The following is a 14,387-nucleotide window of genomic DNA, read 5'->3' as shown; positions in this document are numbered from 1 at the left end:
AAAGTTAAATACTCTGTAAAAGTTAAATACTCTGTAAAAGTTAAATACTCTGCAAAAGTTAAATACTCTGTAAAAGTTAAATACTCTGTAAAAGTTCAATACTCTGTAAAAGTTCAATCAGAGTTAGAAATGAAAATGAAAGAAAAATGTTTCAAATAACTATCTTAGAAAAAGCCCATTAACAACTTTACAAGGTAAAGAAGAAAAAAAAGTGTGTGAACTTCAGGAATATGATCTTTTACTTTTGAAGAGAGCCAACAACTACAGGTTATACTCAAATAAAGCATACTACTTAATGGCAAATAAACCGGTAAACATCTTGTAGCCCTCACAAAATGAATATACACCAACCCACTTGCAATTTTAATTGAGAAAGACACTTAACTGTGTTAATTAGAAACAACAAAGTGATTATTGGCAATTTTAAAAGTTTCTATATAAATCAGAATTAAACAACAGTTGGACTGATCCTACAACGTTCTTACACTCAACAACTGTGAAACGATTATCAGCAGACAAAAAATAATCATTAAAACAGAGATTACACCAAAATAAATATTAGATACTGTCTAAACATTAGTGTGGAGAAAAGCACCAGGAATGGATGGCTTTCCTATAGAAAGGTAGTGCCCCTATTTACACAATGACAACACACATGCCACTCAATTCAGTGCTTCCTAGTTCCATGTATCACACCGTTATTTTAGTTATATTAAAACCAGGACAATCTGTGTAGTTCCCTGATCATTACAGACCTGTAAGTTTAGTCAATTGTAACAATAAGATATTAACCAATCTCATAAGGAACAGAATGTCAAAAGTCTTACCAGACTTGAAACATATTAATCGAACAGGGTTTATGACACTTACAAGCAAATACAAGTACATGTTTCAGTTGAATACAATATGCTAAAAAACAAGATATAGATTTATCAACGAAGGCTGTTGATTCCGAAAAGGCTTTGGACCGTCTATTCAAAACTCTGGAAGTTTTCAACTTTCCAGCTGAACTAATAAATGTAAAAAAATATATAATGTACAGTGTAATTAAGCAGTAAGGTCAGAGGGGGTGTGGTATATGGCCAATATACCACGGCTGAGGGGGGTTTTTATGGAACACGAATTCCCTGGACACAGCCCTTAGCCGTGGTACAGTGACCATATATCACAAACCCCTGAGGTGCCTTATTGCTATTATAAACTGGCTACCTAATTAGAGCAGTAAAAATACATGTTTTGTCATACCCGTGATATGGTCTGATATACCACAACTGTCAGCCAATCAGCATTCAGGGCTCGAACCCCCAAGTTTATAATTTGTATTTATAAGTACATTTTGCAATGCATTAATCCATCAGAAGTTGTCCAAGGGCTAGATTCAATCCGTATAGCAGACGTTCTGCATTATAGCTCAATCAAAGTTGAAAGATTTTATTTTATTTGGATCCCCATTAGCCGACGCCTATGGTGACAGTTGCTAGTTGAGTAGCAATTTTTACACCTGTGTGTAATGTTAAACCGTATAAGCCTTCAACAAGCTTTTTAACTTCTTTGGGATAGAGGGCAGCATTTTGACTTTTGGATAAATAGCGTGCCCAAATTCAATTTCCTGCTGCTCATCCCCTGAATATTATTTGGATAGAAAATACTCTGAAGTTTCTAAAACTGTTTGAATTATGTCTGTGAGTATAACCGAACTTATGTAGCAGGCAAAACCCTGAGCATTCAGATTTTTTTTTTGAGGTCACTGTCTATTCAATGATTTCTAGATTTCTAAGGAACTTAGAAAAACAGAGGATTCATGACATCACTGGGAGCTCCTGTGAAGAATGGACCAGAGGTGATGGCTCTACTGAATGCTCTCCAGTTACCTGGACATATTGCAATTTTGAAAATGAAATCACATGGACAAATCTTTACAGACGAGAGTAAAGGTAATGGTCTGGCTGACAGAACTGCCAAGGCGGCTGCCAAGAGAAGACCTCTGTCACCTGAACTGATTTGGAAACGTATGCATTGTTTACGGTATTATGTAGTATATGGGCAACACATAACAAAACCACATGGTTGAGTCCGTTTGAGGTCGTCACAGGTTAACCCATGTCACTACCAGGTACGTTAGATTTGAGAAAAGCAGACGTTCACTTTATGAGTGACACAGTGCTTAACTATTGCATACAACTCTCTAATGCAGTAGGGGAAGCAGCCAGACAAGTAAGAGAGGCGTGGGGAATAAAACACGAGGGGGGACATGACATGCGGGCCAAAATGGGAACGTCCTTATCAAGTTTTGCTCATAAGGAGGTCAGCAGTAAAAGTTCAGGGAATATCATGATGGATACATGTCATTCATTGCAAGGTTGTCCATTTTAATGACAAAGCGGAGCCTGGAGAATGAAGAACTGATTGATTAGCAATCAGGGGCCAATCTCAGGTGAAGAAGCATAGTAAGATGATCAGAACCTGATAAGCTTCTACTGTATGTTGTACACCGCAGTCATCATATTAGGGATATCTAGGTGAAATTTCCAACTTTTTCCGAAAATCTGTGCATGCTTACGTAGGGAGATCTATGTGAAATATCAATTTCTCTTGAAACCAGAACTTGTTACTTTCACTTTTTTGCTTCCTTCGTTACAGGTTATGAGAATCTATCTTCTGAGGCTGCAGCAATATTCCTTGACCCAAGGCCTGTACCTGAAACAATACAAGATCACCGTTGAAGTGTTCATTAGAGAAGTCCTTATCAACCACTGGAACGGAAGAATAATTCCTCACTACGGGCAGACTGTCAGAATATCATTTCTAATAGTTATCTATGTGGGACTGATATCAGTGTGGAAGAGCTGGTCACTTTTAAAGGACTTGGCGAATGATTACCTTGCCAATAGGACGATTGAGTTTTATTGTCTTGCAGACAGTCTTATTGTAACAGCAAATAAAATATGCCCTTTGTGCTTTCTAGAAATGCAAGGTGTTTAATGTAAATTATGTTATGCTTACTGCTTGTTTTTTATACTGTCTATTTTTTTCATGTTTTCTATTGTTTTCTAAAAAAGACATTTGAAGTATATTTATTTTTAAAATGTTCTAAGGGGAGTGTTAGAATATTTTAAGATAAATACACAACGCAGAGGACTAAAGGTCAAGAGGACTAAAAGTCAAGAGAGTACTAACGATCAATGGAAATAGTGTTTATTCTGTCATAGGGAATTAATGAACAATGGGTCAGAGACATGGGAGGAATTTGTCTATGTATTGAGCCTGAAATAGGATACTTGTTTTTTGGCCATTGGCCCAGTTTTATTGCAAGGAATTCTAATTGGTCAACCACAGGTGGGCGTTATAAAACTACATCCTGTCCCTTTGTTCTGTGGAGAGAATCACTGAGGACAGGGGAGAATGAACATCTACCTCTCAGCATAACATCCATGATTTGTCCTATTTGAATAAACGTATTTTCCTCCCCCTGATCTGCTTTGGGATCTGTGTTATTGAAGAATAACATCAACTGCTAACACATATATATATATATAACATATGTGACATAAAAAAATACATTACAGACAAAAAAACTTAACATACATTTAAAAACATGAACATGTAGTGTGTGTGCATCTGTCAGTTCCACATACATGTCAGTACATACACACAACAAGTAGGTCACTGGGGAGAGGCGTTGCTATATTTGTTTTTTTAAACCAGGTTTGCTGTTCACTTGTGCTATATGAGATGGAAGGGACTTCCATGCACTCATATGGCTTTGTATAATACTTTCCTTGAATTTGTTCTGGACCTGTGACTGTGAAAAGACGCCTGGTGGATTGTCTGGTGGTGTAAGTGTGTGTGTCAGTGCTGTGTGTAAGTTGACTATGCAAACAATTTGGAAATTCCAACACATTAGTGTTTCTTATAAAAACAAGAAGTGACGCCAATAGGGACTGGCATGCACATTATTAGTATTAGCCCTCTGATTACAATGAAGAGCAAGATGTGCAGCTCTGTTCTGGACCAGTTGCAGCTTAACTAGGTTTTCCTTGTAATACTTGACTGGTAGACTAGCGATATCATAAATAGGACTGGTGGAGTGGTGGAGTTATGTCACACATACAGCTAACACAGACATATGGAAATGTCTGCTCTACCCAACATTACAACCAATTAATTACAGCATTACCACAAAAATGGAAGAGGCAAGTAGAAGGGGAAAAATGTAAGGAACTTGTTTGTCGGCCCTGTGTTAAAGAACATAAATGGTTAAAAGAAAGTGTGAAAATCAATTATTGGAAGAAGCAATTTCATAAAGTTACCAAGTGCAGCATCTGGATGCTCTTTATTAATCACATCAGACCAACAAATATGGTTAACATCATCCATATAAGAGTCACAGCAAAATCTTTTGGATGATCTCTTATACACTATTTTGGAACTTTGGCTTTCCTGGATATATCCACTATATTGTGATCACTGCATCCAATGGGTATGGATACATCTTTAGAACAAAGTTCTACAGTTTTAGTAAAAATGTGATCAATACATGTGGATGATCTTGTTCCTGTAGTGTTTGTTAACACCCTGGTAGGTTGATTAATAACCTGAAACCAATTATAAGTTTACAGTGAGAAGCTTCCTCTTGGGCGGACAGGTGGATGAAAACCAGTCAATATTCAGGTCCCCAAGAAAGTAGACCTCTCTGTTTACATAACATACACTATAAAGCATTTCACACATAGTATTTAGATAATAACTGTAAGCACTTGGTGACCTAATTATTATTCAGAATAGCACTTTTATTACTCACTCATTGCCAAACAGCTGGCCAAGAACACGGTGATAAACAGGATTCAGAACATTCTGCTGGCGGGAGGCATCAATACTTAAGACCTCGAAGATCTTTCATGTCACTCAATTCAACTCTCACTCCATTTCACTTCCAATGGTTAAACTTGAAATAATTTTAACCTGGTGTTTATAGTATTTCGCCAAAACAACTAAGGCATTTTATCTGTCAGGTATTTTAAGGCATTTTATCTGTCAAACACGTTTCCTAGGGGGAATAAAATAAAATAAAGGTTTGAATTGTGAAATGTGACTTTACAAACCATTCTTGGACGTGAAATGTTGTAAAACAGCTTTAAAAAGTTGAACCTACCCTTGTTTCCTAGTCACTCCTGCAGTGCTAAGCTATTGCAAAAGCACCACGTCTTCCCTTCAAAGAAAATTGTTTTTAGCCTTGATGGTGACACACTATCGAAATGATGAAACAAAGAGAGACAAAAGATAAAATAATGTATCTTTCCTTATTTTTTTATTGGTCAGTTTCTTGGCCTGACATCCCTGAATAAACGCCACTGATAGGATTGTAAAAAATATATACACTAAACAAAATACCAGTTACATAAATATACCAAAATCCAGATGATTTCAAAATTCCCATTTGTTTAGGTCAAGGTAAGCTATATTCGTCTATAGACTTCTATAGTCTTTCATCCTATAATCGTCTGTTCCATACACTTGCAAGTGACTGAACTGACTGTAAATGTGTGCATATAGTTTTGTTTTATACAGGGGTGAGAGGATTTGCCAGGTCTCTGAGAACGGTTTTGAACATCCAGTTTGGTCTGAAGACATTGAGTTAATTACTTCCCTTGGTGTTGGCTGCTTTTTCAGCCCTTCAATGCTTCTTCCGATGGCTTACTTGTTCTGTTTGAGAACCGGACGTGGAGGAAGGAAGAGGAAATGAAAGTGATTCCAGACCCATCCTTTCTCTCCATCCTCCTCTCTTCTAAATCAGCTGCTCCAGAGACCATAAAATACCTTCTGCTCGTGATAAAAAACACAATTCTTCATTTTCTTTTTCAATTAGGCTCCAAAAACTTTATTGTACCACTTCAAAAGACGTTTTTATTCTACCATTATAATTTCCATGGTTGAATAGTGCAAGAGGAGCACGTACATGTACTCTACGACGCCCTTCCGTTGACGCAAATCACACGTCACTAAAATTCATGTTCATTGCCTTACATACAAGTATAGCCTTATACCAACACATGTAAAGTAAGATCTAATGTCAACAATGCACACATCATGAAACATATCATTGTTTAATTGTGGAGAAGGATAAAACATATTTGATATACAGTTATATAGTGAGTGATGGATGTACTGAATAGCTAAACAAATATATTGTCAATAATTAATAACCAATAATGATCAAAACTGAAGATCTAGGGAAACAGGGATATTGTCTGCGGTATAGCATTGCTATTGCTATAGTTTTAGTATGATTACATAAAACACTGTTATTTATCCTGGGCCTTGTACATTACATCTTCTAACTATAACCTATTCTACAATGCACCATGATAATGCACGTTTAGCACGTAATCCAGGCATCAACAAGATGTCTCTTGCTGGACACATAGGAAATCAGGATAATGCTTAAGTCCTCTGGACCTGTGTGATTCTAACAAGGCTTTAAGGTATTAATCTGAAATATAGAGACTTATAACTACAGCCAGACAATGGCGTTTATACCTATTTGTGTTAAATCTAAAATGTATTCTCAGGCAGGATTAAGTATTGACAAATACAAAGCCTGTTTACTGCAGGTAATTACTATGATCATTCTATTATAATCTCATTGAGATCAATGTGTCTCTGTTGAATTCACAGAATGAATCTCCATACTATGAGTTTATTTATAAGGCTGTTTTCCTGAAGCATCTCTTTACTCTACATCTATAAATCATAATACCTCTTAAAAGGTGAATTACTTGCGATATTGTAACTCCTTGTTTTAACTTACGTATAAGTAATTTAAGGGAATGGGGTAATATCTGTAATTTAAGGGAAAGGGGGTAAAATGCCTTGATGAAGCATTGGATTGCAGACAAATAATTGATGGTCCATTATTTTTTATTCACGACAACACTGACTGATAACTTTACTCTTCCTGTGTAACGAATCTCGTCCTCCTCTTCTGAAGAGGAGTAGTAAGAAGGACCGGAGGACCAAAGTGGAGCGTGGTAAGTGTTCATCTTATTTAATGAAAACTGAACACTGAATAACAAAACAACAAAGAAACAACCGGAACAGTTCTGTCTGGTGTAGACACACAAAGACTGAAAACAAAACACCCACGAAACCCAGGTGGAAAAAGGCTACCTAAGTATGATTCTCAATCAGAGACAACTAACGACACCTGCCTCTGATTGAGAACCATACCAGGCCAAACTCAAAAACCAACATAGAAAAACAAAAAGACTGCCCACCCAACTCACGCCCTGACCATACTAAAACAAAGACAAAACAAAGGAACTAAGGTCAGAACGTGACATCCTGCTAATTATTTTTCAGTTGTATTTAACATTTATTTAAACAGGGAGTCACATTGAGATTAAAAATCTATTTTACAAGAGACAATAAAAAAAGGATATGAAAACATCATACACATATATGTGTATAAAACAATATAATTCATCACACAATAAACAAAAATAAACATATTTAATAAAAGCAATCACATAGAGGTCCTCAATCAATAACTTAAACTGCCTGAGTGGCACCAGCACATCTATCTGCAATGAACTCTGCATATTGTCTAGAAAACACCATTAAAATGTTAAAAGGGAAATGTATACTCCTCAAATGAACCGGGGAATCTCATGTTGCTGTTGTCTGAGGAGAGATAGATGGAATGCTTGCCAACAATAAAATGCATTATTCGAATTTTCATATTAAATCAGAAATAAAGAATGCAAACAAAGTGGATGTGAGTTTGATGAAGGTTACTATGGAGTGTCCGAGTGACCTTTTCCGTAACCTTGCGGGTGTACAGCGGACAAAAAAAATAAACATAATTTTGAATATTCTAAATGACAATGTCACGAGATGTACCGCAGTCAACCAAAGGTCACTTGTGAATTAATTGATTAAGTCCTGTTTTGCATTTATTTATTCGTGATGAGGTTTTTTGATAGGACCCTAGTATTTGGGGTTCCCGAGTGGCGCAGCGGTCTAAGACGCTAGAGACACCTTTGTTCAAATCTGGGCTGTATCAGAGTAATTGTGTTTGGGAGTCCCAAAGGATGGTGCACACTTGGCCCAGTGTCTTATGGGTTTGTCCTGTTTAGGCTGTCATTGTAAATAGAACTGTGTTTAACTGACTTGCCTAAATATGATCATATATATTATCACACAATGCCTCTCTCAACCTGGCCATGCAATCCCCTTCAGTTTGTTACAGGTTGAATTTAAGTGTCCATACTAATATTTGTAGCAGTATTAACACGTGTATAATATTTTGTTGTGATGTAATTACATCGCCTATTTCGAGTATTGTTATGTTGGTTGTTAATGCACAAGTTGTAGTTAAGCCTCGAGCTGTTTTCACATTTTCCTTTGCCTTTCCCCATGATCTTTGTCTGTCTATATGCTGCCATCTGCTGGTTCAGATTAGACACTACCATAGAACACATTTATTACTGTCACACTGAGGACATGGTGATGAATATCGAGTTTCTAACTGGAGAGAGTAGTAACTAATCAATGATTGAAAACTACATCAACAACTGTCTGATTTAGCGAAGGTACATTAGGCCAGGACTCTGGTCCTTATTGGACATGCCCCAGCAGGTCTAGACAGTCCTTAACTGAACACCCACTGTTCTGTTTGACCAAAAGGCACACTGTACAGTATCTGTTTGAGCAAAGGTGCGACTACAGTTTAGTAAATTAATAATCCACAGCTAACCTGCATTATGCACTCCTTTAGAAGTGAGACTCCACCAGCTCTCATTGCCCTTACGAAAAAAGTTTGCAGTCAGAGTGCAGTATAAGAGCAGTATGCAGCAATTATTGCATCCGAAATCACACAGCCGACTGCAGTTACTGAACTTTTACCTCAGTTTCAAAACTACAATCAGCATTCTACTGGCTTGGTCTCTCTTCAGTCTTTGGCTGTAGATTGTTCCTGCTCGGGTCCTCTGAAAAAAAGCACCCTATGCAAAACATTACCAACCATACGAGCATGAAAAGGCAATACTTTCTGGCAGGCCCATTTACCTATCATCAAAAATAAGTTCCTCTTTATGCAACCACTCGCAACTCAGTGACATTTTGGGAATGGTATAGGTCTAACTGACAAAATTCATACAGTAGGCTTTGTTATGACGATGTTATGAATAACATTCAGACAGGTCCTAGATATTATTATCAAATAAACAAAAACGAGTTGTTTCACAGAGTTCCGCAGATGTCTTGTTGCCTACTCAGGAAAGACGCGTCATTGCCATCTTTCCCACCTTCCTTTGATTGTTTTCTTAATTCAGGTGGTCAGGATCCAAACGCGGTAGATGGATATTGAAAATGGAAGGAGCAGCGACGCACACTGTGATAACGTCTACAAGCAGCAGCACCGACAACTTTTCCACCTCCACTCTGGTTTACGACAGGCAGTTTCTTCGCACTGCTTCGGGGCTCCTCGTTTTCGCAGAAATAGTAAGTAGTCAAGTTTCAACGTTCAAAATGTAGGCTACGGGATACGCATAGTATACATCGTCCAAATAAATGCTTATTTGCGTGTTCCTTCTCGACGATGCAACAACAATATGACATAATAAAATATAAGAATACGAACATAAATTAAATGGCTCAGTAGAATAAAATAAACATTTTATAGTAGCATAAATATAATTCAAGAAAGCACTATTTACAGTATAGTCCAATATTTACACGTGTATTTGAGAAGGTGGGAATGGGGGGGCAGTGTATAAACTGTGGCTGGGGTGTGTGGGGTCCTGGATGATGCTGCGTGACTTCCTCAGGCACAGTTTGGGTGGGAGCACGGTCCCATGATGTATTGGGCTGTCTTCACCACCCGCTGGAGGGCCTTGTGGTCGTAGAAGCAGGCAACCTGTCCGGACATTCTTGATGGTGCAGGGGCATCATGATGTTGTGGCTTCTTGACAAGAGTTGTGGTGGTGTTGGTCCATGACATGTCCTCAGTGATGTGGACGCTGAAGAACTTAAAACTAATAACTTTCTCTACTGCAGTCCGGTTGATGTGGATCAGGGCATGTTCCCACCTCTGCTTCCTGAACTTAACAATCAACTCCTTTGCTTTGCTGACTTTGAGGGAGAGGTTGTTGTCATGACACCACAATGCCAGTTCACATACCTCCTCCCTATAGGCTGACTCGTTGTCGTTGGTTATCAGGCCTATAACCGTGCTGTCGTCAGCAAAGTTCATGAGGGAGTTGGTGTTGTGCAAAGCCACACAGTTGTGGATGAACAGGGAGTACAGCAGAGGACTGAGGTCACCCCTGGGGGGCCCCTGAGTTAAGAGTCAGTGTAGAGGAGGTGTTGTTGCCAATCCTCACAGCCTGTGGTCTACCCCTCAGGGAGTTCAGGATCCAGTTGCGGAGAGTGATGTCCTAACTACAACACAAACATATTTGTGTCCAAGTTCAATATAATAATTTATTGAAATCACTATGGCTTTTACCATCTTTCTCACAATAACTGCCATCAGAATTCATGGAGGGAATCAATACTGTATGACCTGCATGATGGTTTATCACAGATGGTGGCATGACACTGTCCTGAACACTGCACTGAAGTGAAGGTTTAATTATTTAACATTGTTCAAGGAAATGTAACTGGAGAAAATGAACATAATGTCAACCTACTTCCTGTAATATAGGCTACTTCCTGTAATATATGCTTCTTCCTGTAATATAGGCCACTTCCTGCATGGCCAGGCATGACTCCAACACCATCATTAAGTTTGCTGATGACACAACAGTGGTAGGCCTGATCACCGACATCGATGAGACAGCCTATAGGGAGAAGATCAGAGACCTGGTCATGTGGTGCCAGGACAACAACCTCTCCCTCAACGTGATAAAGACAAAGCAGATGATTGTGGACTACAGGAAAAGGAGGACCGAGCACGTCCCCATTCTCATCGATGGGGCTGTAGTGGAACAGGTTGAGAGCTTCAAGTTCCTTGGTGTCCACATCACCAACAAAATAACATGGTCCAAGCACACCAAGACAGTCGTGAAGAGGACACGACAAAGCCTCAGGAAACAAAAAATATTTGGCATGGGTCCTGAGATTGTCAAAAGGTTCTATAGCTGCACCATCGAGAGCATCCTTACTGGTTGCATCACTGCCTGGTATGGAACCTGCTCGGCCTCCGACCGCAAGGCACTACAGAAGTTAGTGCGTATGGCCCAGTACATCACTGGGGCCAAGCTTCCTGCCACCCAAGACCTCTATATCAGGCGGTGACAGAGGAAGGCCCTAAAAATTGTCAGACTCCAGCTACCCTAGTCATAGACTGTTCTCTCTGTTACTGCACGGCAAGCGGTGCCAAGTCGAGGTCCAAAATGCTTCTTAACAGCTTCTACCCCCCAAGCCATAAGACTCCTGAACAGCTAATCAAAGGGCTACACGGGCCCCTCTTTTACACTGCTGCTTCTCTCTGTTTATAATATATGCATAGTCACTTTAACTCTACCTACATGTACATACTGCCTCAAATACCTCGACTAACCGGTGCCCCCACACATTGACTGTACCGGTACCCCCTGTGTGTAGCCTCGCTTGTTATTTTACTGGTGCCGGTTAATTATTTGTAACTTTTATTTTCTCATTTTTACTTAACACTTCTTTTTTTCTTAACTTCTTAAAGCATTGTTGGTTAAGGGCTTGTAAGTAAGCATTTCCGTGTAAGGTTGTTATATTCGGCGCATGTGGCAAATACAAATTTGATTTGATTTGAGCAAATGCATTTAAATACACAATAAATTAGACACCACCAGAGTACAGCCATATCCGACTATGTGTGCATCCCAAGTGGCACCCTATTCCCTGTATAGTGCATTACTTTCTACTGGAGCCCAATGGGCCCTGTTAAAAAGTAGTGCACTATAAATGGAATAGGATACCATTTGGAAAGCTGGCTATATGCTTCCCTGTCCCCTCAGGTGTTTGGTCTGCTGGTATGGATGCTGATAGCAGGGACGGAGTACTTCCGTGTGCCTGCCTTTGGGTGGGTCATGTTTGTGGCCATCTTGTACTGGGTCCTGACGGTCATCTTCCTCATCATCTACCTGACCATGGCTTACAACAGGATCCCTCAGGTCCCCTGGACAACTGTGGTACGACACATACTACGACACATAATACAACAGCACATTATTTGAAACTTGAGTGATTGAGGTTGTTTATTATAAATCTAGTAATTTAATAATTGTGGACTATTTATGTAACAGAAAACCAATGGAGTTAACTGCCTTGATGGTTTTGGGGGAGAAATAGATGAACCAAGTCTTTATGAATGTGATCAAATGAAACCATTCTATAATGTGTACTACCCTACAGTATCTGAGACAGCCAGGAATCCTGTTGTTGTCATTCTACAGGGTCTGTTCTTCAACAGTAGTGCTACAGTGATGTATGTGGTGTTCTACAGGGTCTGTTCTTCAACAGTAGTGCTACAGTGATGTATGTGGTGTTCTACAGGGTCTGTTCTTCAACAGTAGTGTTACAGTGATGTATGTGGTGTTCTACAGGGTCTGTTCTTCAACAGTAGTGCTACAGTGATGTATGTGGTGTTCTACAGGGTCTGTTCTTCAACAGTAGTGTTACAGTGATGTATGTGGTGTTCTACAGGGTCTGTTCTTCAACAGTAGTGCTACAGTGATGTATGTGGTGTTCTACAGGGTCTGTTCTTCAACAGTAGTGCTACAGTGATGTATGTGGTGTTCTACAGGGTCTGTTCTTCAACAGTAGTTCTACAGTGATGTATGTGGTGTTCTACAGGGTCTGTTCTTCAACAGTAGTTCTACAGTGATGTATGTGGTGTTCTACAGGGTCTGTTCTTCAACAGTAGTGCTACAGTGATGTATGTGGTGTTCTACAGGGTCTGTTCTTCAACAGTAGTTCTACAGTGATGTATGTGGTGTTCTACAGGGTCTGTTCTTCAACAGTAGTGCTACAGTGATGTATGTGGTGTTCTACAGGGTCTGTTCTTCAACAGTAGTGCTACAGTGATGTATGTGGTGTTCTACAGGGTCTGTTCTTCAACAGTAGTGCTACAGTGATGTATGTGGTGGCAGCAGCAGTGGACGCAGCCTCAATCAGCCATGCTGTTAAGGGACGCCATAACTACAACTGCTGGGTAGCATCCACAGTAAGAAAACCACCTTAGAACTCCCAGACAGACATTTAAATCACGCCAACTGTGAAAATATACCACAAATATGACTGAGTATTTATGATTACAGCGATATTAAATTATACAATATTAAAATGCCAAATATATGCTTACAAGTCAGATAAGAGAGGTATGATTCCACTGTGTACCATCCAGAATGCTATCTATTTGGTCCATTTAAGCCTACTCAACTCATACTCAGTATTGTACTGAATTGTAATGTTTTCATCCGTCTGTTTTTCAGTTCTTTGCCTTCCTGGTCACGCTCTGCTATGCAGGAAGTACATATTTAAGTTTTAAATTCTGGCGCTCGAGGGATGAGGAACAATAACCAATCACAAAGGACAGCTAAAGTATATCCGTTATGGAACGCTTGAAGGACCTTGAAAAGTACCCATGGTTAAGTGTAATAACCACTACTTCCCTTTGGAAGACATTTCTCTTTTCTCTGTTATTTTTCTGTTATTTTAGAGTTATGATGTGTTTCATCTGTTGGAATGACAGACCCTGAACCTCAGTGATGCTTTTACTTCTTATGCACTCATGAGTTTAAAAAAAATACATTTGGATGAAAATGACTGAAGCTAACAAAGTGGCTATTCTATTTTTCTGAAGCTGGAGATCAAAGCTTTGACTCCAGTATTAAAATGGATTGGACAGTAATGTTGTCCCACACTAGATGGTGCTACAATACAAGGCTAAGAAACAGGGCTGATGAAGAACATTACAGTCAATTCTCTTTTTGATCATTCAAAAAAATGATCATATACGAATAATACATTTCACTAATAGGAGTCAGCTACACTGAACAAAATAATAGGAGTCAGCTACACTGAACAAAATAATAGGAGTCAGCTACACTGAACAAAATAATAGGAGTCAGCTACACTGAACAAAATAATAGGAGTCAGCTACACTGAACAAAATAATAGGAGTCAGCTACACTGAACAAAATAATAGGAGTCAGCTACACTGAACAAAAATATAAACGCAACATGCAACTATTTAAAAGATTTTACTGAGTTATGGTTCATATAAGGAAATCAGTCAATTGAAATAAATTCATTAGGCCCTAATCTATGGATTTCACATAACTGGAAATACAGATATGTTGGTCACAGATACCTTAAAAAAAAGTAGGGACGTGGCTTAGAAAACC

General features: G+C 38.9%; 1 protein-coding gene across 1 annotated transcript; it reads left to right on the top strand.

The window, feature by feature from the left end:
• Window positions 1–8,985: 8,985 nt before the first annotated feature.
• LOC110506742 (CKLF-like MARVEL transmembrane domain-containing protein 8) lies at window positions 8,986–14,091 on the top strand. Its single transcript, XM_036966137.1, has 4 exons — window positions 8,986–9,501; window positions 11,997–12,170; window positions 13,085–13,204; window positions 13,473–14,091. Exons 1-4 carry the CDS (start codon window positions 9,370–9,372, stop codon window positions 13,557–13,559), a joined length of 513 nt encoding a protein of 170 aa, XP_036822032.1. The 5' UTR covers window positions 8,986–9,369; the 3' UTR covers window positions 13,560–14,091.
• Window positions 14,092–14,387: the final 296 nt, after the last annotated feature.

The sequence above is a fragment of the Oncorhynchus mykiss genome, chromosome 3 (assembly GCF_013265735.2).
Source record: "Oncorhynchus mykiss isolate Arlee chromosome 3, USDA_OmykA_1.1, whole genome shotgun sequence".
In the NCBI taxonomy this organism is placed as follows: Eukaryota; Metazoa; Chordata; class Actinopteri; order Salmoniformes; family Salmonidae; genus Oncorhynchus; species Oncorhynchus mykiss.
This window is presented reverse-complemented; position numbering and strand designations above follow the sequence as displayed.